The sequence below is a fragment of the Neolamprologus multifasciatus genome, chromosome 3, assembly GCF_963576455.1.
Source record: "Neolamprologus multifasciatus chromosome 3, fNeoMul1.2, whole genome shotgun sequence".
Taxonomy (NCBI): domain Eukaryota; kingdom Metazoa; phylum Chordata; class Actinopteri; order Cichliformes; family Cichlidae; genus Neolamprologus; species Neolamprologus multifasciatus.
This window is the reverse complement of record NC_140441.1, coordinates 42363884-42386960: the sequence shown is the minus strand read 5'-3', so window position 1 is coordinate 42386960 and position 23077 is coordinate 42363884. Positions and strand designations below refer to the sequence as shown.

The following is a 23077-nucleotide window of genomic DNA, read 5'->3' as shown; positions in this document are numbered from 1 at the left end:
TATTCCTCCCTAAAACAGCACACATCCATGAGCACACCACAAAGCCCTCAATTTCCTGTAGTCATAACACACCAAATATTATGCACATTCGGATAAAAAGCTTGACAGATTACAGACTGTAAACAAAATGAGTGGGAAAAACAAAAGTAGAGACTACTTGATAGCAGATGTGGGATAACAGGCACTTTCGATCGCGTTTCTGAAACTGAGGCACGCCTAACACCTGTTCAGCGCAGAACGACCCCGCTCAGCCCAAACTTTAAATAATGGTGATATTGTAACCACCTGCTAACTTCTCTAGTAATCAGCTGTGGATTTGCCCACAAATGCCTTTCACCCTATCTGATTGAATTCAAAGCCTCAGCTTGATTTATAGCTCTTCAGGTCTGACACTTTCCCACCCCCGCTACCTTCCCCTCCTACAGAATGTCTCCCTCTCCTCTGCAGCCGCCTCTCTTTCCTGTGTTCCTGCCATACCTTTTTACAGAGTACGTGGCCTTTGCTGCAAGCTGAAGAGTTGAGTAAGAAGCAGAGGAATCCAAACATCCCAGATGACCGCTTAATTATTTGCAGACCATTTGCAAAACAGTTTGTGAAGGCTGATACATAATTAGAAGTAACCCTGTTCACATCTATTCACAATTAGACCCTTAGTTGTCACAATTTTGGGATTGCTGTTCTTCTGCCAAGTTAGTAGGAGTCGTACCAAGTCTGATTCCAGCTCTGCCTACGCTGCGTGCCTTTAAATTCTCCTTTCAGGTGTTTAAACCAGTTAAAAGCATCACCGAACAAACAGCTCAAAGAAAGACTTCAACATTCAGGCGGCCTCCGTGGTGGTAATCAAGGAGGATTAAATTGGATTAGCTAATAAAAAGCAAAGTGGAGAAGGTAGAGGACAGACAGAGCACAGGACCATCCATCCCGGTGATGGCAAATATCCAGTGCACATGTCTGAGCTGCTGCTCATTGTCTGCTCTCTGTAATTATTTTCTTCTCAGCTTGATTTTCCTCCATCTCCCCCCCCCCACCTCCCCCCCTTCTGTTTTAGTTCTTGCCTTCCTCAACTCACCATCCCTTCCTCTCTAATTTGTTGCTGTCGGTCCTTTGGCATAAAGCAGCAAAGCTTTTTACAATACAACCAATTATAGCTGGCTTTCCTGATAAGTGCACCAGCACTGCAGGTTGAGGTGGAGGGAGGCAGCTGGAAGTGATGCTGAATATCAAGGGTGTCTGCTCTGCAGGCCAGAAGTAATTGCACTGCAGCAGCAGAGGAGAAAACGAAAGAACAGAGATGCATGCAGAGATTTCCTACTTTAATCTCTTCCACTCAGCTTTTTCTAAAATCGTTTTTTTGGAGGCACTTTAATCCTTGAAATCCCGTCTTTTTAAAGCGCTCTACCTTTCAAGTCAAGCACCACTTCAGCGTTTGTGTACATGAGATCACAGAGGCCATGGGTGACTTTGAGGTGACTGATGATCAAATGAGCCAGCACGTGACAAAATGGACTTTCATTTTTTTTTATTTTTTATTATTGATTTGTTGGTCGCTGACAGAAGTGTGTAAGTGGGAGCCGCACGCATGATGGTTGATGCTGAACGTCTGCCTCATTTGCATTATCTGAAACAGCTGCTAATCTGGATGAGCAAGTGCACAAAAGCAGGCTTGTCCAATATTCAAAATAGCAGCGGGAGCTACATCAGCAACGTGTAGCTCCAGCCAAATGAGCTACACACTGAAAACGCTGAAGTGACTTCTCTGTTTTAGCCTCTCGCATGCAGCAAAAAAACATCAGAAGGGATTCCAGCTTACAAGTGAAATCCCACGGCTCTGACACCACGGCTCGGGGTGGATAAAGCTGGGGTGAACTTGGCGAAGACGCTGCAGTGTGAGTAAGCGTCCACACACTCCGAGATGCCTCCTAATCCCTGCTGCTCTGCACGCATTGGCACGAAATCACCTTGAATCATTACATTTAAGACAGCTGCAGTCTGCATAAGAAAACAAGTAATGAAGAGGTTGACTGAAGGCTGAGCAAGCTACACCTGACCTGTCACTCGTTTGACTCACCACTCGGGCCTGCTGAATCACAATCAGCTGGGATGTGGCCTACAGTGTTGCGTTACAGTCGAGGTAAATTCCTTTCAATTCAGGTATCATTACATCCGTTGGTTTAGTGGCAGAGCAGCCAGTAATCCTGAGACTGCATGTACAATATAAAGCACACCTCACTGTGCTGTCAGTCTGAAAGGTCCATAAGGTTTAAAGAGAAGAACTCAGCTGGAGCTTTGGCATCTTGAGCTGTAACTGTGCGTGCCAGCAGACCTCTGTTAACCATCATTCTCATGCCAGCTGAAGCAGGACAAAGATTTTAGATTTTAGAAATAGGCATCCCTCTACCCCCACCCCAGCCACCGCCAGTGTAGCTGCAGCTCTAAGCATCTCAGCTTTATATTGTGGTTATAGTGAGTCTATTAATAGCCACAAAGATAATGCATTTCTTCATTCATTCTTACACAAAGCCGCCAACGCTTGTTGTTTGCAAGCTAGATATACACAAACACACAAAAACACAGTCAGTCACACACTGGGCCCTGTGAATAGCAACATCACTGTCTGAACACTGTTCAACAGGTAGACGTATCTGCAGCTGCAAGTCTGAGCCCAGCAGCATTAAGTTCACCTCCTTTTTTTCCCCATAATGAATCAACGTGACATGGCATGTCCATGCCATTTCACTGTTGCAAAAGAAGTAACACTTGCACTCATGCGTTAGTCAGCCTATCGAGGTTGTGAAAGGTTTGCAACAGAACCAGAAAAGGACGTGTAACGTTTCAGCAGATTTCTTCAAGAAATAGGTGCCATAGTTGAGCTCCACCTTGCAGATTAAAAAGAAAAAAAGTGGCACCAGTGTTGTATTAACAAGTAAATAGGAGATGTCTTACCTTTAGAGTTTGAAGCGTCCCATGCTCTGAGAGGAGAGGCTGGAGTGACAACAGTTGTGGAGTGAGCTCTGGTATGGGAAGCGTTACATCACCGTAACACTGTCGAACTCACAAAGTCTGTTCGGCGACCGAGTGTTAGAGTCGGCAAAGATGGGAGCCCGCAAGAAGTCATCAGACGATAAACAACTGGGGTCCGACTTCTGGGGGTTAATGTTGCTGCTGTGAACGGGCCATGCGGCTGTCTCCAAGTTCTCTACTGGCGCACTCGGAAGCACGTTGTGGATGTGATGCGTGTTGGTGCAGCGGAGGCAGCCGAGCTCAGTTATCTGCTTGCAGCTGGAACGCGTGCCAGCCTTCTGGTGTTCCAGCTGTGCAGCTCACAAACACTGCAGAGCCACAGTCCCGCCTATTGGTAGTATGACTGCAACACCGCCACAACCTGTCCACGGGGCTTTTCGTCGTCTGATCGCTTTTCTGAGAGATCGAGGCGTCCTATCAGCCGGGATCACATATTTATTAAATGTGGACGTGTGTTACCTGAAAAAAACTCATGAAAATGTAAATGTTTTGGTGAGTGAGTGCTGTTTAGCAGATGATATATGATGTAGTTGTTTTTGGGGTTTTTTGCATTTTGGTTTATGCGTCGAAAGGTCAAAAGTCCTCCCAAAGATCCTTCAGGATATTTTATACATAAATGTATTCATTTAATTATTTATTTCAGTCACATTCCTACAGCCCAGCTACCTGTTGCTGTAGATCACAGTTGTGTCCCTTCATTACGTCACGCGTTGGATTCATGTCGCACAGGAATAAGTATAAACAACAGAGAAAACATTAAATACTAAAAATACAGTATTTTGCTGAAGTAATTTAAGCACAGCCACCAAAAATTGTTTATTTGATAAGATTTTTTAGTAATATTTTAAAAAATCTGTTAGACAGTATTTTATAAATAAGCGGGACGACAGGTATAAATAATAATATAAGTAATTTTTCGTTTTCTTCTTATAAATAGAAAAATAATCAGTTAACATCAAAATACGTGGTATGATTTATTTAAGTCTAACCTACTTTCTTCATGTTTAACAAATATCGTACGCTCCGGGGTACAAGTTTGATGTTTCCGAAAACTTTGAAAGCAGCATTTCATGATTCCGCCCCACCAGGAAGACGCAGAGCGCAAGAACTAACCATAGGTGCGTTTAAAAAAGAAGTTTTCATACATTTTACATTAAAAGAAAAGAGATAAATACTTCGAGGTTAGTCACACTTAACCGAGGTGTGTAATTACGAATGTATGCTAATTAGCTGTAAGCTAGGTTACACTGAATAGAGCAGAAATACTTTCTGTGGTTGGGTTTTTTCAAAAAGCAGAAATGCATTGTATGGTGTATTTAAATAACATACGTACAAGTATATTATATACATATATATACATATATACACATATATATATATAGATAGAGATATATATAAGAGGCTGAAGAAGTTGTTTAGATTAGTGACCAAACGTTTCTCACACTGAAAACCTTACGTCCAGATGATTGAGCATGCGCCAACACAACATATGAAATTGCAGTTCGGTGAATAGTGTATGTTTTATACTCCTTCCAGCTGAAAGTTGACATTCGACTTCATAAACCAAAAATAACTTTCACAATGATGTTTTATATATAGTTTGAAATCCGACATATTATTGAAGAATTTCAGAATATTGTCACTGAACTAAACTTAGGTCCGTATGCATTCATTATTATGTGTTATAAGCAAATTCTCTAAAATGAACTAGATGAGGAGTTTTTGAAAAGGTCTGACAAATTAGGCCGTTAACACTATATATTTAGTCCCCTTTTAAAAGTATACAACTTCAATTTCATCACGTGTTTTGTTGATTTATTTGTGTTTTTTACATTTTTATCGTAATGTTAATGTTTTCAAATATTACAAACGGGCCGGATGTGGAGCCGCTCTTTCTCAACAATATTTCAACAGTGTTGTCATTTCATGGAATTTCCCTCTCTTGGATCACTCTCTTACAGGAACAGGGGTGAGGAGGCCAAGAGAGAAGGAATTTTTTTCCTTTTCGAAAACAGCTAACTGCGTCCGTTTGCCACAATGGACAGTCGAGAGGTGGGAGATTTACTGGACGAGTGCCTCGGGGCAGCAGGTCGGCAGTCCACCGGGGTTTCTGAGGCAGGGCCCACCACACAAGAGCGGCTGAATTACTGCAGCTGCAGAGGTCAGACACGAGATGGTGCTGTTTAGTGTTTTTTGAGCATGTGAGATACTCAGAGATTTGGGTCAGGATCAAAGGTGAGGTGGAATTATGCTTGCATAAGCTCTGTACAGCTCTGTAGCTTCCATGGCATGAATTTGACACTTTGTGATGTTAAGCATGTGCCTTTAACTAATGCGGGCTGGTGTCTTGCATCTTATAGGGTCAACACACACATACTGTTACATGTTACTGCTAAACAAGGGACAAAACATGCTCCATTTCACTTAGATTTTTCATATAAATGATGTTTTGCTGCTTATTTTAGAATCTTAGACCTAAAACTAAGCTGCCTTGGACAGCTTAGTTTAAGTGCAAAAGATAAAACAAAGCACTTTTTTAAACCTTCTCTTCCTTCTACACAAACTTGGGGTGGCTGTAGCTCAGGAGGTAGAGCAGGTCACCTACTGATCGGAAGGTTGGTGGTTCGATCCCAGGCTCCTCCAGTCTGCATGCCAAGTATCCTTGGGCAAGATACTAACCCCAAGTTGCTCTCCGATGCGTCCATCGGAGTGTGAATGTAGTTAGAAAAAGCACTAAGTATAGATAAAGGGCTTGTGAGAATGGGTGTGACTGGGTGAATGTGGCATGTTGTATAGAGCGCTTTGAGTACTCCGGGAGAGTAGAAAAGCGCTATATAAGAATCAGTCCATTTACTTGTAAAAGCAACTTGAGAACTGAATTCACAACGCCAGAGTGATCCTCAAACAATACTAACTAAGTAAATTAAGTCTTCCTTTTGGGAACTTCCTGTTATTGGTTCAAACAGCAGTACATTTCTAAACAGCAATCCAGCTTTTCCTTGTGTTGCGTTGATGTGAATCTTTCATGCTTTTTTTTTGTATATACTTTTTCTAATGGTGGATGCTAATATTAACCATGGTCAAAGTTCCAAATAAAGAGATCAGTTTATGTACTAGTAATCCCCGTGTAGCTTGAATGTAGTCACTTTAGGTAAAGATATTTTTTTGTGTAAATTAAGCCCAATACTGTTTGCTCAGCTGGGTTTTATTTCCTGTAGACTCGCTGTGTGCTGAACTGGCCTCCCTCCTGCAGGAAGCCATGGACATGAAATGGCCTTTTGCACCGGAGAAGTGGCAGTATAAGCAGTCCGTCAGCGCCGCTGACAAAACCAACCTCAATGACCTCATCAGCAAACACTTGTCTCAACTACTGGTAATAATTAAACAATAACCTGTTCAGCTTGGCACCCTGTGGTGTCATTGTAAATAAAAACATAAGCACAATCCCAAACGTTGTGTTTACTGTGTCTGCCAGGATCTCCTGAAGGCCTGCATCAGAGCTGAGGAGGCACACTGTGCACTGGCAGTTGTCTTCTTAGTGGACCGTTACCTCTACTGGACTGATGATTCAAGCCGTCTGCTGAAGATTGCCAAGCTTCTCCACAGACGCTACCCCAAGACCCCCATAGCCCCCCAGCTGGTCATACGGCAGGCCAGGGTCTATTTTAACTCGGGTACAGTGCAGTGAAAGATTGGGATCGATGCTTTTAAAGTATTTTTTTGTCTTCTCATCTCTGTGTGATATCAGTGACACGGGATTTGTCTAATATGGTAATTTCAGCTACGCCGTGAGCACAGAAGCTCCACCCATCAGCTGTTCAAATCTTTTGTCTGCAGGGGGCAACAGATCAGTTTGGCATGTAGGGAGGGGTGAAAGAGCTAAAGCATCTTTTTTTCAGACAGTGGATGGACTAAAGCAAAATAAGAAAAACATAATTTTTATAAACTATAAATCAAAGCCGTTCTTGGAGAGTGAAATAATAGCAATTTGGAGCTGGAAACGACTATATAAACTCCTGTTTGATACATGTTAGATGAGCAGTGCTATTTATTGTTTGGAGAAATTATAGTGATTGACGTAAACTCATAACCTGGAAATTGCACATGAACGGCTCTCACTCCTTAGTTATTTTTGCCACATTTCATTAAAGGGTCATTTTAAGTAAGGCTTGTGCAGGCCTGGGTAAATGCAAACATCATCATTATCTGCCCCACAGGAAAACTGCAGAAGGCAGAGTACATCCTGAGCAGCCTGATTAACAACAGCGGGACGACAGGTAGTTTCCTGTCTGTTCCTTTTCACGGACATTTATTGAGGATTAAACTGAGTCCACAAAGTAAACAAATAATGTGCCTTTATCTTTTATGTGCAGGTCATTGGATATACCACTCTGAAAGTGACCGGGTGCTCGTGCAGGCTGTGAGTGTTCAAGTGCGTGGCACGATTTTGCAAAAGCTGGGTAAGATCACTTTTGTGAAGTGAAAGATAATTGTCATTATTTTGTGATTATTTTTTATGGTCTTTGTGTTGTGTTTTAGGCCTGTGGTTAGAGGCTGCAGAGCTAATATGGGCTTCCTTGGTTGGGTACTACTCGCTTCCTCAACCTGACAAAAAGGTACCACAGACAATACTATCAGTTGGTTGCCATAGTTGGCGTAGTTGGTTGAGGTTTAAATCAGGGATGTCAAACTCATTTGACATTGTGAGACACTCTGCTTTATGTTAGCTTAAAGAAGTTTAAGTACACATTTTATCTCTGGGATATTTTAATATCAGCAAAAGAAGTGTAACTTCTACATGATGAAGAAATGCTGCTGTGTGCTTTAATTGTAAGAAATAAAAGTGTAAAATTACAGAAAAGATTCTGTTAGCTCATCGGACAAACTTTCCTGTAATTAAAAAAATGGAAAATCTTTGTTAATTTACAGAATGTGCTTTGTTTTTATTTTTACTCTGAACGCACTGTAAAAATACTGCATTTCTATAGTAGATAGTGATTGTGTCATTTAAGTGTTTATCAGATATTTGTTTTACTTTGGTGTTGTATAAATGGCCATGATGAAGGCTTTAGGAAAAGCTGTACAATCTATGAAAATACATTTAAAATATAAATTTTTTGTCCTCCTTCACATTTTCCAAAGCCATTCAGTGGACCAGATTGAAGTCTTTGACACACTGATTCTGGCCCCCAGGCCTTATGTTTAATGTTTGACTATCCTGGTTTAGATGTTAGTCGGCCCAGTTTACACACTGTGGTAAACCTCTGACCTGCAACTCTGTTTATTTTATAGGGTATTGGAACTTCCCTTGGTATACTGGCCAATATATTGGTATCTATGAATAATGAGGACTTCCATGCCTTTAGGACTAATCCAGATATTGATTTTGTAAGCCCGCCTCACAATCTCCATTCATTAGTTGGTTTTTCTAAAAACAAAATTGCTGCATTATTTATTCTGTCCATTTTTTCAGACGTTACTTGGGGATGGAAATCATCGTCTTCTCTCAGCAGCCCAAGCAGCTAAGATGGCAGTGGTATACAGTCAGTATACTTCACTGTATGTTTTGACTAATGTGGTAAGTTACTTCTACTGAATACTCTGTCTACTTGCCTGCAATTGACCTTTAGAGTTCTAGTTTATCAGCATAGATTAATGACGCAGATAATTGAAGCTTCCCCAGCATACTTCATTTGAACTAAGTTTTATTTCCTGCAGTGATAGAGAATCCTCATAGTCCAGCAAAAGTTTTATGTCTAAGAAAGTAGTTATCAGGCAATCGTTCATTGAATGTGTTTGCTGTTTTGTTGATAAAATTTAAATTTCCTTCCTGCAGACTTATTTTTTTGAGTCTGTCTAATTAGAACACCGCTCAGGCATGACATTGGTACTGCTGACTGATTAAATAATAGATAAATAATAATGACAATTATTATTATTGTTATAAATAACTATGCAAAAATAATGTATGTCAGATTTGTAGATAGTCTTGTTACGGCTCAGTTACACCAGAGTAGTCCAACAGCAAACACCTTGTGATTTTTTTTTTGCTGTCAGAGATGACCCTAAGTGACTGCGTTAACTGTCTGATCACAAAACAATTGCACAAGTTGCCTGGTGGGAGGCAACCTGTCTCCAAACAGTTGCGAACAGACTCAGACTGCCTGCAATCACTTTCAGACACACTGTCAAAGGTCTGCAAATAGCTGCTGTCTAATTTTTAAACACAAACAGCCAAAATGTTCAATTCAATTATATTATATTTATACAGCACCAAATCACAACAAAAGTCGCCTCAAGGCGCTTTATATTGTACAGTAGATTGCACAATAATAGATACAGAGAAAAACCCAACAATCATATGACCCCCTATGAGCAAGCACTTTGGCGACAGTGGAAAGGAAAAACTCCCTTTTAATAGGAAGAAACCTCCGGCAGAACCAGGCTCAGGGAGGGGCGGCCATCTGCTGCGACCGGTTGGGGTGAGAGAAGGAAGACAGGATAAAAGACATGCTGTGGAAGAGAGACAGAGGTTAATAACAGATATGATTCAATACAGAGAGGTCTATTAATACATAGTGAGTAAGAAAGGTGACTGAAAAGGAAAAACTCAATGCATCATGGGAATCCCCGGCAGCCTACGTCTATTGAAGCATAACTAAGGGAGGATTCAGGGTCACCTGGTCCAGCCCTAACTATATGCTTTAGCAAAAAGGAAAGTTTTAAGCCTAATCTTTAAAGTAGAGATAGTGTCTGTCTCCCGAATCCAAACTGGAAGCTGGTTCCACAGAAGAGGGGCCTGAAAACTGAAGGCTCTGCCTCCCATTCTACTTTTAAATACTCTAGGAACAACAAGTAGGCCTGCAGAGCGAGAGCGAAGTGCTCTAATAGGGTGATATGGTACTACAAGGTCATTAAGATAAGATGGGGCCTGATTATTTAAGACCTTGTATGTGAGGAGCAGGATTTTGAATTCAATTCTGGATTTAACAGGAAGCCAATGAAGGGAAGCCAAAACAGGAGAAATATGCTCTCTCTTTCTAGTCCCTGTCAGTACTCTTGCTGCAGCATTTTGGATTAGCTGAAGGCTTTTCAATGAGTTTTTAGGACATCCTGATAATAATGAATTACAGTAGTCAGTATGAGTAAAGGCAAGGTTGCAGAGCGCCTTTGTCATTTTGCAGTTAATCCTGCAGCAACTGTGTCACTGTTTGAGGAGGAATTTCCATTAGGTTCTGGTTGGACTCTTAATGTTAAGTAGTTACTGCAAAATTCTGGTTATCATGAATTTCTGTACTGATGTACTAAGGTTGAAATTCATTGCAAACCATGTTTGCAATTATTTTGGTTGTTTTGTGGTCTTCAACTACTGTTTTCTCTAATGTGACTGCAGGATTAGACAACTTATCCCCTTGAATGCAATGCTCCATCAAAAAAAGGGATTTTTAAAATGTTAATTAACTTCTTAACGATTTTTAAAGCCTGTATTTAGCCTGTGATAGTTTGTGTTTTTGCGAAACTAAACGCTTAAACGATTTTGAATTCAGTACCACATTAGAACTGAGCAAGGTTAACTACTGTGGTTAATCAGCTTGTCTTTCAACACTACCTGTGTTTGGGAACTGACGTGGAGGGCAAATAATTTTGTTGCTTGATAAAGCATTTTACTTTACTTGAGCAAGACGGAGTCACCTTTGCCATATTTTATGTTTGATAACGTGTCAGGTGATTCTATTAGCGACAGCTTAGGACTCTTAGCATGCCAGATAAGCAACCACAGTGCTGCACCGTGCCGCTGACATACCTGAAGAATGTGGTTTGGCCTTTTCATTCTGAAATAAGCGAGGCCTTCCTAAAAAGCAATGTGTTGCTCCAAAACCCAAAATTATATTGGTCCATATAAGGGATGTTTCAGTATTCTTTTACTGATGATAACCATGATATTTAAAAAACTAAATATTTTTATGTGGTTTTGTATAGTTACTTAGAGATTCTCCACTTTCCAACGCTTGTTTTTTGAGTGTAATTCATTTGCCCCCAAAAAACACGAGTTAGAGATGGATTTGACTAATGCTTCTTAATCTGTAATTCTGGTTTTTAGCTCTGATAATAACAGAGTAAAAATCTGGTATCTGACAGCCTTAGTTCAACATAAATGAGGTCTTCACAGAGATGCAAGTTTCACATGTGTGTAGCCATGTCATTGCTTTGAATAGTGTCCAGATCGCAGGCTGGATGGTTCCTCTCCTTTTAACCCAAAGGATGCAAAGTCAGTGATTCAGTCAGTGATTCAGTCAGAAATATAAATTTTGATTAGTCAGTCAGACCACAGGAAAGTTTTCCCCTTTGCCTCAGTCCCAGAGGTAAGAGATATTCTGGATCCTGGTTTTCATGCATATTTCCTTAACCCAGACAGTGGTTTCTGCTAATGTCTAATAGTTCAAAGATCACAATCATTCAGTACTGGTTTCCACTTTTTCTCCCAACTTTTTAAAATGACCTTTTTTGAATGTGTGACTGTAGTGTGTGAATGGGTGGATGACAGGTTGTGTAAAGCGCTTTTGGGGTCCTTAGGGACTAGAAAAGCGCTATACAAATACAGGCCATTTACCATTTTTTGAATATCATCATTTCGTTATGTCTTGATATGATATTTTCAGGTAAATAGAGGGTTTAAATGATTTGTCAACTGTTTGCTTATATTTACATACACTGACTCAACTTTTTGGGGATGTATAGCACTGCGCAAAACTCTGAAGCCACCCCTCATTTCTTTATATTTTACTATGAAAATAGGAAAACCTGCAGTGAATTATTTAAACACGTGTAAACATACTAGTGATGGGTCGTTCGCGAACGAAATGGCTCTTAGAGCCGGTTCTTTGAAGTGAACGACACGAGCCGGCTCCTTATTGGGAGCCGTGAGGTTTTTTTTTCTTTCTCTCACCCTCTCTCTCGCCCTTTTTTCCGCTAAACTCCGCATGCGCGGTCTGTACTTTGCGCTGGGCAGAGGGGGGAAGGGCGTTAGTTACACTTGCAGTAGCACAGGAACAGAGCCAGAGAGAAAGAGAGCAAGGGACAACAACGTCACATTAGAAAGGTATAGTAATCATCCACTATTTTCAGGAAGGATTCAGAAATCATGCAGGCCCATATGACAGAGAATGTGCATCTTCTTTTTGTTTTAATATTTTAATTTATATTTAATTGTGTTGTGGTTTGCAGTTTTTTGTGTTGTTTCACGTTAAATTTGTTTAAAAGGAAAAAGCTGAAACTTTAAATAGTTAAAAATTTAAAATGTAAATAGTTGTTTTTTGTATTATATGATTTATTTATTACATTTTATGTGGAGTGAATAAATAAAGTATATTTATGGTGGCCCTTAGAGACAAAGCACGTACAACCTCTAAAACACGTAAAAACTCAGAATCACGCACAAACTCCAAAACACGTAAAAACTCAGAAGCACGTACAAACTCCAAAACACGTAAAAACTCAGAAACACGTAAAAACTCAGAAACACGTACAAAAGACAACAGAAGTGCTCCAAGATGCTGGGCGCAGTGTTGAGCTTTTGTTACCTAGTGGCTACACAAGCCAGCAAGTACCAACAACCGGATTTGGTGTGTGGTAGTAACAGGTAAATGAACTTTTTTTTTTTATTATTTGAATAAATATGAGTGCTTGTCTATAAATACACAAACCATACACACATGCTTTCAATTGTGTAATTTAAGTGATCTGGGTAGCTCTGTTTGGGAAGTTCAGTAAACGCTAGAAATGTGTTTTGGAGTTTGTACGTGTTTTTTGGAGTTTGTACGTGCTTTAGAGTTTGTACGTGCTTTGTCTCTAGGGGCCACATATAAACATATATAAATAAAACCACTTTTTTTAACATTAGTAATTCCTTTTCTGCATAATTTTATATTATTGTTAATGATTAAATAATTAAAGCAACAAAACAACCTGAAGAGCCGGTTCGGAGCCGAAAGAGCCGGCTCTTTTTAGTGAGCCGAACCGAAAGAGCCGGATCTCTAAAAAGAGCCGGAAATCCCATCACTAAAACATACATGGCAATATAGTACAGAGGGCGAAACAGTACAATTCCACATTTATTCTTCTGCACGCAGCTTTCTTCTAATTTGTTTAAGGAATTTTTGGGAACAGCTCTTCAGCGTTCTAAAAGGACATTCCAAAGCTCTTATTTGGATGCTGGATGGCTTTTGTTCCACCGACCTTACAGTGTTTCAGTAATGTTGAGGTTTGGGTTCCATTATTTTGACAAGCTCACCAACACCACTGGCTTAAATGCAGCCCCAGCGACAGAGCCAACAGATGGCTATAGACCCTCGCTGTTGTACCTCTCTCCTGGTCTACTCTGTACAAATTGATGACAATTTGAACCAAAAATTTCACATTTGGATTTGTCACTCTGGTCGCCACTGATTTTTAGTGCAGTTTGTGTGTTATTTCCATTCCTATTCCATTTCCATTTTTGATGAGCAAACAGTAGCTGGATCCACTAGTGGGCTAGATGCATCCCTCAGCTCCACTGTAGATAGTTTTTTAGGCCTGACACTTTTTCTCTTCTCTTCCAATTATCAGTTTTTTTAATCACAAATTGCACACCATGGCAAGATATTAGGGGTGGGGGGAAAAATCGATACTGTGTAGTATCGTGATATTTTGTTTGCTAATAATGTATCGATACAGGGACAGCAGAAATCGATCTTTTGTTGACTTCAGAGCATGTTGATCCTTTTTCTGAGCAAGAATCCTGACATTCCTTCACTGTCCAAATGTGTTTAACTTTTTTTTTGGCAGCAATAAACATGACAGTTTACTTATTTTAATTTAAGACGTGTTTTATTTTAATTAAGTTTAAAACTTTTTTTATTTAATGTAAAATTATATTTTGCTTTAATTTACTTTCAAATTCTTCAGTTGCTGAAGGGGCTGCATAGTTTTCATAAATTGCATAGTTCAGAATAGCTATAATTAACCAGATGGTTGCATTCAGTTAAGTTGGACTAGACTGTAATACAAACCGTTCAGTTTGTCAACAATAAAACTGAAATGAGAGAAAGACTGAGTGTGAGACTTTGTTATTAGATAAAATGAATATTGATAAAGTTTATGTTTATGTACAGAATCTGAATATCGCAAAATATTTTTAAAAATTGCAATAATATCGTATCGTGGGATGTATGGTGATTCCCACCTCTACAAGATATGCTAAGTAAAATAATAATATATGCCTGTCGAGTTGTGTTATCTTTGGCCTTTTTCGCAGAATTAACCAAAATAATGGTAACAAATGTGTTTTTGTGACAGACTGCTAATAACAAAATGCCTAAAGATACAAAATTGGTTCTAAGATAATTTTTCTGTTATGTGTAGACACAGTACTAGTACATGCATTGAGTTAGGTTCTTCTTAATGCTTGAATACTGTCAGGTACAAGAACGGCACTGAAAATGAGTGAGTAAAGAAATGAGGGGTGGCTAAAGACTTCTGCACAGAATGTAGGATCGTAAACGAGATCTTTCCTGTGGTTATTTAATTGTTCTTCTGTTTGTGTTTTTCTTTAGACAACCCAGGGTACCTGCTTGCTATCATACAGTTTCTCTGTGGAGTGCCCAGATTCTCAAAGACAGTCATTTCTCCAGCAGGCACAAGAAGCATTTACAATTGGCCTTCTCACCAGAGCAGAGGGTGATCTGGTAACCAGCAAGCAGGAGCTTCATACCTTTCTAAAAGCTGCCTATTCCCTCACTGTCACTCACAAGTGGCTTGGAACTCCTTTGGAGGTTGTAGCACAGGCAGTTCAAGCTTGTCAAAATGCTTTATCTAGTTTTCACAGTTACTGCCATGCTGGTACCCAAGACAAAGACAGCCTGTGCACTGAGATCATGCACCTGGTCACCCAAGTCAAGCTGCTGCTCCGAGTGGAGCCTTTCCTTAATTCAGACAAGGGGTCTTTTGTCCCTGACAGCTACAGAAATGCCAAAGACACCTCTGTAAATTTTACTCTTGCAGGTTTCGCTAAGATAATGAGGCGGTTCCAAAAATATCACGAGTCACTGTGTGAGACCACTGACACACACTGTAGGGATGCTAAAGATGAGATAGAGATGGACAGAGGAAGGCTGTGTATAACAGCGCTTTGGACAACCACTGGCACACTCAACACAGAGGCTCAGGGAGGCTCACATTCATCCAGTGTGCATATGCCTCAAAAGCCTGAAAGCACAGATATCCTTGGCTCCTCGTGGCAGGAAGTGTCCATAACAAGTTCAGGCTCTCCTCAGCCCAGCAGAGGTTATACAGGAAGCAGTGCTATTGGACATAGAGAGGGAGCGACCAATCAGAGCTGTCTACCCACAGAAGATGATGAAGAAATGTCAGACGACAAGTCACAGTCTCCCCATGAAAACAAGAAGCGAAACTTACAGGGTTGTAACTCTGGTGTCAGTTCTGCACTACCTGCCACTTCCTCCTCCAGCATGAGCAGGGATTCAGACAACTTTCAGATGATAAAAGCTGAAATAGAAACGCTGACCTCTGAAGAGGACGTGATGTCTGATGCTGCTGAGGCAATAGCTGAAGGAGTAGTGCAGTCCTTATCCCAGCTATCTATAACATCCTCTTGCTCCCTTGGGGACAGTTTCGGTTCCCAGTCATCATGGGAAAAACTTTCAGCTGATCTGAATTCTCCCACATACAGGAAACCACAACCAAGTAGTATTTCCAAAGCAGGAACTTGCCAACACAGTGATTCACCAGATTCAGATGGGAGCTTCTTCATTTGTGAAACGGTCGATTTTGAAACAGATGATTCCCCTTCTGATGACATGAGCGAAAACCAGAAAATACGTGCTTTATTAAAACCACAACCGATCAAAAGCCCCAAAGTTTACCAAAATGCGGAAACTGAAGTACAACCTCCAACAAACTGCACTTTAGCAATGCAAAATAATCAATCTCAAGCTGTCGCAGAACTGTTACCTGACACTGAAACCTCTACAAATAGTTCATTTGGAGTCCTCGAGGTGAACCAAAGTTGTTGTCAACAAACTGAGGTGCAGAATGTGCCCCAGAAGAAGAACTCCATGTGCTACAGCTGCCTAGACCCAAGCACTGTAGCTGATGCTGTCCCTATGACACCATTCTTGTTGTCACAATGGGATTACCGAGCCCTTCTGGCTGGCATTTGCAATGATTGTCTGCTGAAGAGGTTGCACAATGATGAGAAAAAATTCAAGTTGGAGCAGTACAAAACTGCCCACAGTAAGTTTACATTCCTGCTCTTCCTTTGTCACCATCAGTACTTTCTGTGAGCTACAGAAGAACTATGGCTCTAGGGTGTCAGCATCATTCTGTCACTCTAGATAAAAATATCTTAAATGTAAAATATATTATGTATGATCACGCGTTGGATGGATTACTGTGAAATTTTAAACACTCACATTCCCCATCCCCAAACGATATATTCTACTGTCACTTTCCCTGTAGTGACACCATGATGTTCACATTTGCTGTTTTGAGTATGGTGTCTCAACGGCGACTGGATGGATTCCAGCAGAGTTTGGGACAGATATTTATGTTCAGCACTCGTGATATTTCCATTGCTTTGATTTCGTTTTGCACCATTTTTTTCCAGCTCCCCTTTTAAATTTATACTTGGAATCTGATTCTATAGTTTTGCATGATTCACATTTACGACATTCCTCATTTTCTTTCTACACTGGGCTGCTCACTTCATACATAGCAGTTCTGACTCCTTTACGCCTCCCTCACTTTCTTCTGATTAGCTGCACTCTCATAAATAGGAGGTTTCAAAGCATATAAGTAGGGCTTCTGTGCTCACGCCCAGATCTATATGCTATATATATCATACTGGCTATATAAGAATTAGACCAATTACTAACTTCACAGATGGCTTTGCTTTAGTTTCTTATTCAATGGGCTACATCCATCCATTTTCTTCTGCTTATCTGGGGCCAGGTTGCAGGGTCTGCAGCCTAAGCAGGGAAGCCCAGGCCCCCTCTCTAGCTACCTCCTCTACCTTATCCAGGGGAACATGGAGGCATTCCCAGACCAGCTGAGAGATATAATCTCTCCATTGTGTCCTGGGGCTGCCCCTCCCTCTGGAGCTCACCCAGGAGATGCCAAGGAGGCCTCATTATTAGGTGTCCAGAGCACCTCAGCTGACTCCTTTCGATTATGAGGAGCTCGGTCATCTAGGAGAAGCTCTGAGCAAACCCGCTACTCTTCCACATCGAAAGGAGCCAGCTGAGGTGCTATCTCTAAGGTAAAGACCAGACACCCTACAGAGAAAGCTTATTTCTGCCGCTTGTTTGTTCGGTGTCTACCTAGAGCTCGTGACCATAGGTTTACGCCCCATTTAGGGGACTGAGATTGTCTTCTTTTTTTTTTTCATGAAAATGAGCACCAATGAGTTCAGCAGGCTGGTAGCTTTTATATATCAACCCCAGCCTTGTCTTATAGAACAAAAAAGTTTGTAATTATCTGTTGATTTCTATCTAGGTGCTCTCCATTTAAAGTTCTCCAAGGCCACTGGACTGTGGACAGCCATGGAAACTTGTGTTTACATTGGTGACTCAATGGGGGAGAAGGGCACACAGAGAACAACAATATGGGTGCAGTTTTTACACCAGGAGGAGCGGCTAAGCGAGTATGGTAGCAATCTTGGTTCAACCTAAAGTCCATATGGTGACTTGAAGTCTCATCTTTTTCCTGTATTTGTCCTTAGATATGTGGGGAAAGATTACTTGAACCCAAAGCAGATCCAGTTTCCCCTGAAAGATGTGGTGCGACAGATGACAGCCCAGTACTATGTGACTGAATTCAACAAAAGTCTCTACGACAAAGAAGTTATGGCTCAGATCTTCTTTATTCCGTCAGAAGCCCTGTTGGTGAGGGACTGCTGGAAACACTTATTTAAAGGAATTAGAGATAACAAATGTTGCATTCAAAGTGCTTAATTTGTACAAACAGCTTTAATAGAAGCCCACATCCAGAGTTTGGTACAGACTGCAGCAGCTTGAAATGTAATACTTTCAGTTTAGAGCTAGAAATCTGTTTTGTGATATAGTCAAGCAATTATTCTGTAGGTTATTAGTCTAGGAGGTGATATGATCTGCAAAATTTTACAATTTAATTCTGTGTGGAAAGTATTTATTGATTTGGGCCAAAGACAGAGAGTGTAAACCAGACTGTGTACTGCCATTTATCTTTATAAACACAATACAACAGTACAGCAATGTGTGTGCTGAGAGCCAATCACAAACCCAAAAGACACATAGAGCCAATGGATTACTGAGATTAGTAACATTTAAATACAAAGATTTATTTTAGTAATATTGTTGCTACCAGTAGAATCCAAACGGTCTTCAAATGTTACAAAATGTCTCTCTTGTTTTCCGGTGATCAGATTCTGGATGGAGATGAGATTGTGGGCTGTGTAACCGTGGAGCCCTACATGCTTGGAGACTTTGTCAAGCTGACCAACAACACTCACAAAAAGAATATGTTCCGTGCTACAGAATATGGCCTCGCATTTGGACACTTCACCTACCTGTTCTCTGGTGGCCAGGAAGTCGTTGTAGATTTACAAGGTGTGTGACATCTGCTGCTTATCACTGACGGTAATATTATCAGATGACAAAGATTGGTAGTCATCCATTTATTTTTCCACAGGATGGGTGACAGCCAATGGCAAAGGACTGACCTACCTGACAGATCCACAGATTCACTCCACCAGGATCCCTAAGGGTCCTTCTAACTTTGCTGCCGGAGGGCTCAGTGTGTTCCTGAAATATCAGCATGGACCTGAGTGCAATCAGATTTGCCACCTGCTCAAACTACCTCCACTGGACCCAAACTCAAAGGTTTCTCCTCAAAAACTTTGAGACGTTGGACACTATTTATTGCTATCCACAAAAAATAAAAAGTTAATGAACTGGCTTGTTTTATTAGCAACATGGCCTGGCAACTTTTTGGAACTGACTTTCATACTGTTTTTCTTTTCTTTTTTTAAATGTACCAATAAATGCATTCTGCTCCCACCTATCGGAATATTCGGAAATAAGGGTTTAAACATTTTTGTGTAGTTGTTGTTTGTTTTAATTGTGCATATTGCTATTACCTTTTCTTGGAATACTAGAAGTGTAACAAATTTACAAAGAGCTTTTGAGTGCTACATTTAGTTACAAGAGAAAAGAGATAATTCTTTGATAAGAGAATGATCTGAAAAGATAAATGCAACAATTATGTTTGTGGTTTCATTACTGTTAGCAGATTATCAAACAGTTAACATCTTAGGCTCTTTTTGTCAGGTGGTCAAACATCTCACACCTGACAGGATTTTTTGTTATCGCACCCTTTTTTATTATAAGTCACAAAAACCATGTGACTGCAATCACAAGGAAACATGATGTTATCCATCACTGTCTCCTCTCTGTGAGTGGATTGCTGCCTAACTGGAAAGGGAGTTTCCAGTGAATCACCTGATGCTGTTTGAAGTCGTTTTGAATGCTATTATGGAAGATTTTAAGTAGTCTGTCCTTTTACTGGGATATAAAAACATGTCATGTTAGCTGTTAAGCTTATTTGCAAAAGTGGTTAGCACTGTCGGCTCATAGCAAGAAGAGTCCTGGGTTCGGATCCAGTCTGGGGCTTTTATTTGTGGCGCTGTCCCCCAATCCACTCCTTTTGGACTGAAAAATGATCCAATATCCCGGGCTGTAAAATCCCTCTATCGCTGTGCTTGCTCGATAATGTTGCACAACTTGACAAAATGTCTCATAATGCACATCCGCATAACCACACAATGCGTTCATGCACATGTGACTCCCACACAATTCTAATGACATATAAAATATGCAAATATGTGCAACTGTTGTATTGTCTTCTTTTCTTGTTTGTATCACTGCACATTTTGTCCTTTTGTAACAATATAGATAAAAAATTAATTAACTTTGGTGATAGAAGCCAGCAATGTTTAGTGAACTGTAAAATCTGTGTAAACAGGCTACATGAAGATGATTATTGTGCAGTCTTCTCTACTGAAATGTTTTTGGTGCATATGGTCCCGTGAGTGAGTGATAGATAGATGTTTGAAATAGATACTTTATTGATTGCACAAGGGAAATTGATGTGTTACAGCAGCACGATGAAGGGTACAGTCTACAATAAACAGCACAGTTAAAAGAAGTGCCACAGGTGCCTGGTAAGGGCCTTATACTATGTGATAGTGCAGGAATTTATATATTTACAACAGTGATAAAAAACAAAGAAAAAGAAAAATGATGTTAGTAAGACTGACATTTGTAAGGGAGAAGTGCAAATTACATTAATAAATAAGATGTACAAATTAAATCGTGAGAAAAAGCTGCATGAAGGTATAATACAAAAATATGTTTGGGACCATACGCCTGACAGGTGTGTTCACCTGTCACAGAATGAAGAGTTATTATACAACTTTACAGAGAGTGCTAGGAATGAGTTCCTGCAGCGTGCTTTATGGCAGCGAGGTTGATGTAGTGCAGAGACAATGGACTAAAAATGGCTTCTGACAACAGAACAGTACCTTGTGTGGCAGATCCACCATTAGTTGTGTACCTGTGTGTGTGTGTTAACAGGTCAATAAACGAGCCCTTTGCAAAGTGCTTTGCAAACTGCCAATGGGGAAAAGTGTAATGTCAATATAGTCCATTTATCTTTACAAGGGGTGTGCAACATGGTCAAGGTGAATACAGTAGAAAGACCTGACTGACATCATTTCAGTGAGACACATGACCGCTGCAGGTCTACACCTGTAGGTCAGATACCCTTGTAACTGTTGGTGTTTGTTCAATTTCCAAATGGAAAATGATAACAGTAGAAATGCTCTGCTCGTACACATTAAAAACATCTCACATGGTGCATTACTGAGTCAACCAAGAGTAGAATTATTAAGACGATGACAATGATGAAAGTAAAAACAATTCAGAGAATCTACACTGTAATACTACACATAGCATAACTTGCAAAGGATGTGTGTGAACTGCAATATTAGAAACGCCTTCTTGTATAGCATAACTATAAGTTTCGTATAGGCTTATATATGTAATTAATGCATTTTAAAATAGTAGGTTTGTAAGTTTATCTAAAGCTGTCGGGTGGTTAGGTCTGCTGACTGCAGTCACACACCTCTACAGTCACATGACAGTGATGTCATTCGTGAGCACATGTTTACCCGTCCCCATTCGGCCAAAATCCTGTTCGGACTTTATGAGCTGCCCTCTTTTGTAAACACAGCATGCTTTACCCTTGGCCCACTGTGCGCAGTATGACACAGTATCACTAAGCGCTGTTATGAATATTAGACTTGAAAGCGGTGTATTTTTGAAGTTTGTCCTCGCTGTAAGTGCACTGTATGAATAGAGTTTGCATAACATTATAAGCACCTACAGATAGAAGAATAACACCGATGGTCTCTTCATCGTGGCAGCCGTTAGTGGGTGGGATATGTTAGGGAGCAGGTGAACATTTTGCCCTCAAAGGTGTGTTAGAAGCACGAAAAACTGCAAGCGTAACGATTAGCGTGAGTTTGACGAGCGCCAAACTGTGACTGTTTGGAGACTGAGTCAGAACATTTCCAAACACTGCAGCTCTTGTAGGATGTTCTCAATCTGCGGTGGCCGGTGTGGGTATCTATGAAAAGTGGTCCATGAAGAACAGTGGTGAACCAGAGACTCGGTCATGGACAGTGTTGGGAAGGTTACTTTTAAAATGTATTCCATTAAAGAATACAGAATACATGCCCCAAAATGTATTCTGTAACGTATTCCGTTACGTTACTCAATGAGAGTAACGTATTCTGAATGCTTTGGATTACGTAATATATTATCATGCTGTTTACAACTACATGAATGTACTATTGCTGTGATTTATTACTGTTACTGAAGGTCCGCGACTCCATAGTAAAGGGACCTCTGACTAATACTTCGGGTTCCGTGTCGGGCTCGTAGCCGAAAAATAGCTTTACTTTGTTGTCTGGGTCAAGTTTGCTAGCGAGAGACAGAGAGAGGCGTTGAAATGCTGCTCCAACAGAACTTATTGTTTTGGAGGAAAACACAAACACAGAGTACAGTTGAGTCTTAATAGCTTACTTACAACTGGGCTCGTCAGGCACTCTTCTTGGCTGCAGTGGTTATTATCATATTTACATGCTTCCAGCTCCCGTTTTTGCTCGATGACAGCTCATACTTTTCCTTTTTCTCCCTCCCTCGCTCACAGACACATAACGGGTATGGCAGTCCATTCTCCCTGCAGCACGGACTACACTGCCTATGATGCTACATTCTTTAGAGCTATGCCTGTAGCATTCTGCCTATTAGCTTAGCACAACAACAAAAAGGGCTCTCTCACCCAGGAAACACGCAGAGAGAGAGCGTCACCCTGTAACCATGGCAACCGTAACGCTGCCGCCTGGAACAACAGAACGTAGCTGTCAAACAAAACCCAAACAGTCCTGACCCGCCACAATATGAAACAGGAAAGTACCGCCGTGTAATCCATTTATTTCAACAAAGTAACTGTATTCTAAATACCACCTTTTTAAACCGGTAACTGTAACGGAATACAGTTACTCATATTTTGTATTTTAAATACGTAACGGCGGTACATGTATTCCGTTACTCCCCAACACTGGTCATGGACAGCCAAGGCTCACTGATAAAACGTGGGGACGAGCTGCCGTAGCTCAGATTAAATGTGGTTCTGATAGAAAGATGTCAGGATACAGAGTGCATCACACAATATTAGGCAGGTGGTCATAATGGGGATATGTTTCACGTTGGTTGCAGAATTTGTACAATTGTAAGCAAATATAGTCTACACACACTCTGCTGTACGAGTCTCTTGCCCTTGGAAAACATTAACCAGCTTTTAATGTACAAAAACATTTCCTTTTATGGGCTTACACTGCAACCTCACCCTGACGACACCCGAATCTGAACTTGAGCCCTAAGACGTTGGTTGAAAATAA

The 23077-nt window shown here is 40.6% G+C and overlaps 2 protein-coding genes across 8 annotated transcripts in view; one reads left to right on the top strand and one right to left on the bottom strand.

Annotated features, from left to right (window-relative positions):
* Positions 1–3295, bottom strand: part of LOC146523306 (RAS guanyl-releasing protein 2-like) — a 40848-nt gene extending 37553 nt beyond the window's left edge. Inside the window, exon 1 of one of the 3 annotated variants that reach the window (XR_014870218.1) lies at positions 2944–3293. The gene's annotated coding sequence lies outside the window, so the exon portion shown is untranslated. Of the gene's footprint in view, positions 1–2943 lie in introns of all 3 variants that reach the window. The other 2 variants (XM_085138040.1, XM_085138034.1) reach the window with 2 other exon arrangements.
* On the top strand, positions 1042–19233 carry alpk1 (alpha-kinase 1). Of its 5 annotated transcripts, none has more exons than XM_085137966.1 (14): positions 1042–1886; positions 4983–5182; positions 6240–6394; positions 6497–6695; positions 7239–7298; positions 7395–7481; positions 7561–7637; positions 8314–8409; positions 8495–8599; positions 14613–16311; positions 17572–17719; positions 17798–17960; positions 18479–18662; positions 18745–19233. In XM_085137966.1, exons 2-14 carry the CDS (start codon positions 5059–5061, stop codon positions 18954–18956), a joined length of 3309 nt encoding a protein of 1102 aa, XP_084994092.1. In that variant the 5' UTR covers positions 1042–1886; positions 4983–5058; the 3' UTR covers positions 18957–19233. The 5 variants fall into 5 exon arrangements, 4 of the variants coding, with proteins under 4 accessions (XP_084994092.1, XP_084994084.1, XP_084994101.1 ...); XM_085137958.1 differs by having other exon boundaries at positions 1042–2131; XM_085137975.1 differs by lacking the exon at positions 1042–1886 and adding an exon at positions 3400–3513.
* Positions 19234–23077: the final 3844 nt, after the last annotated feature.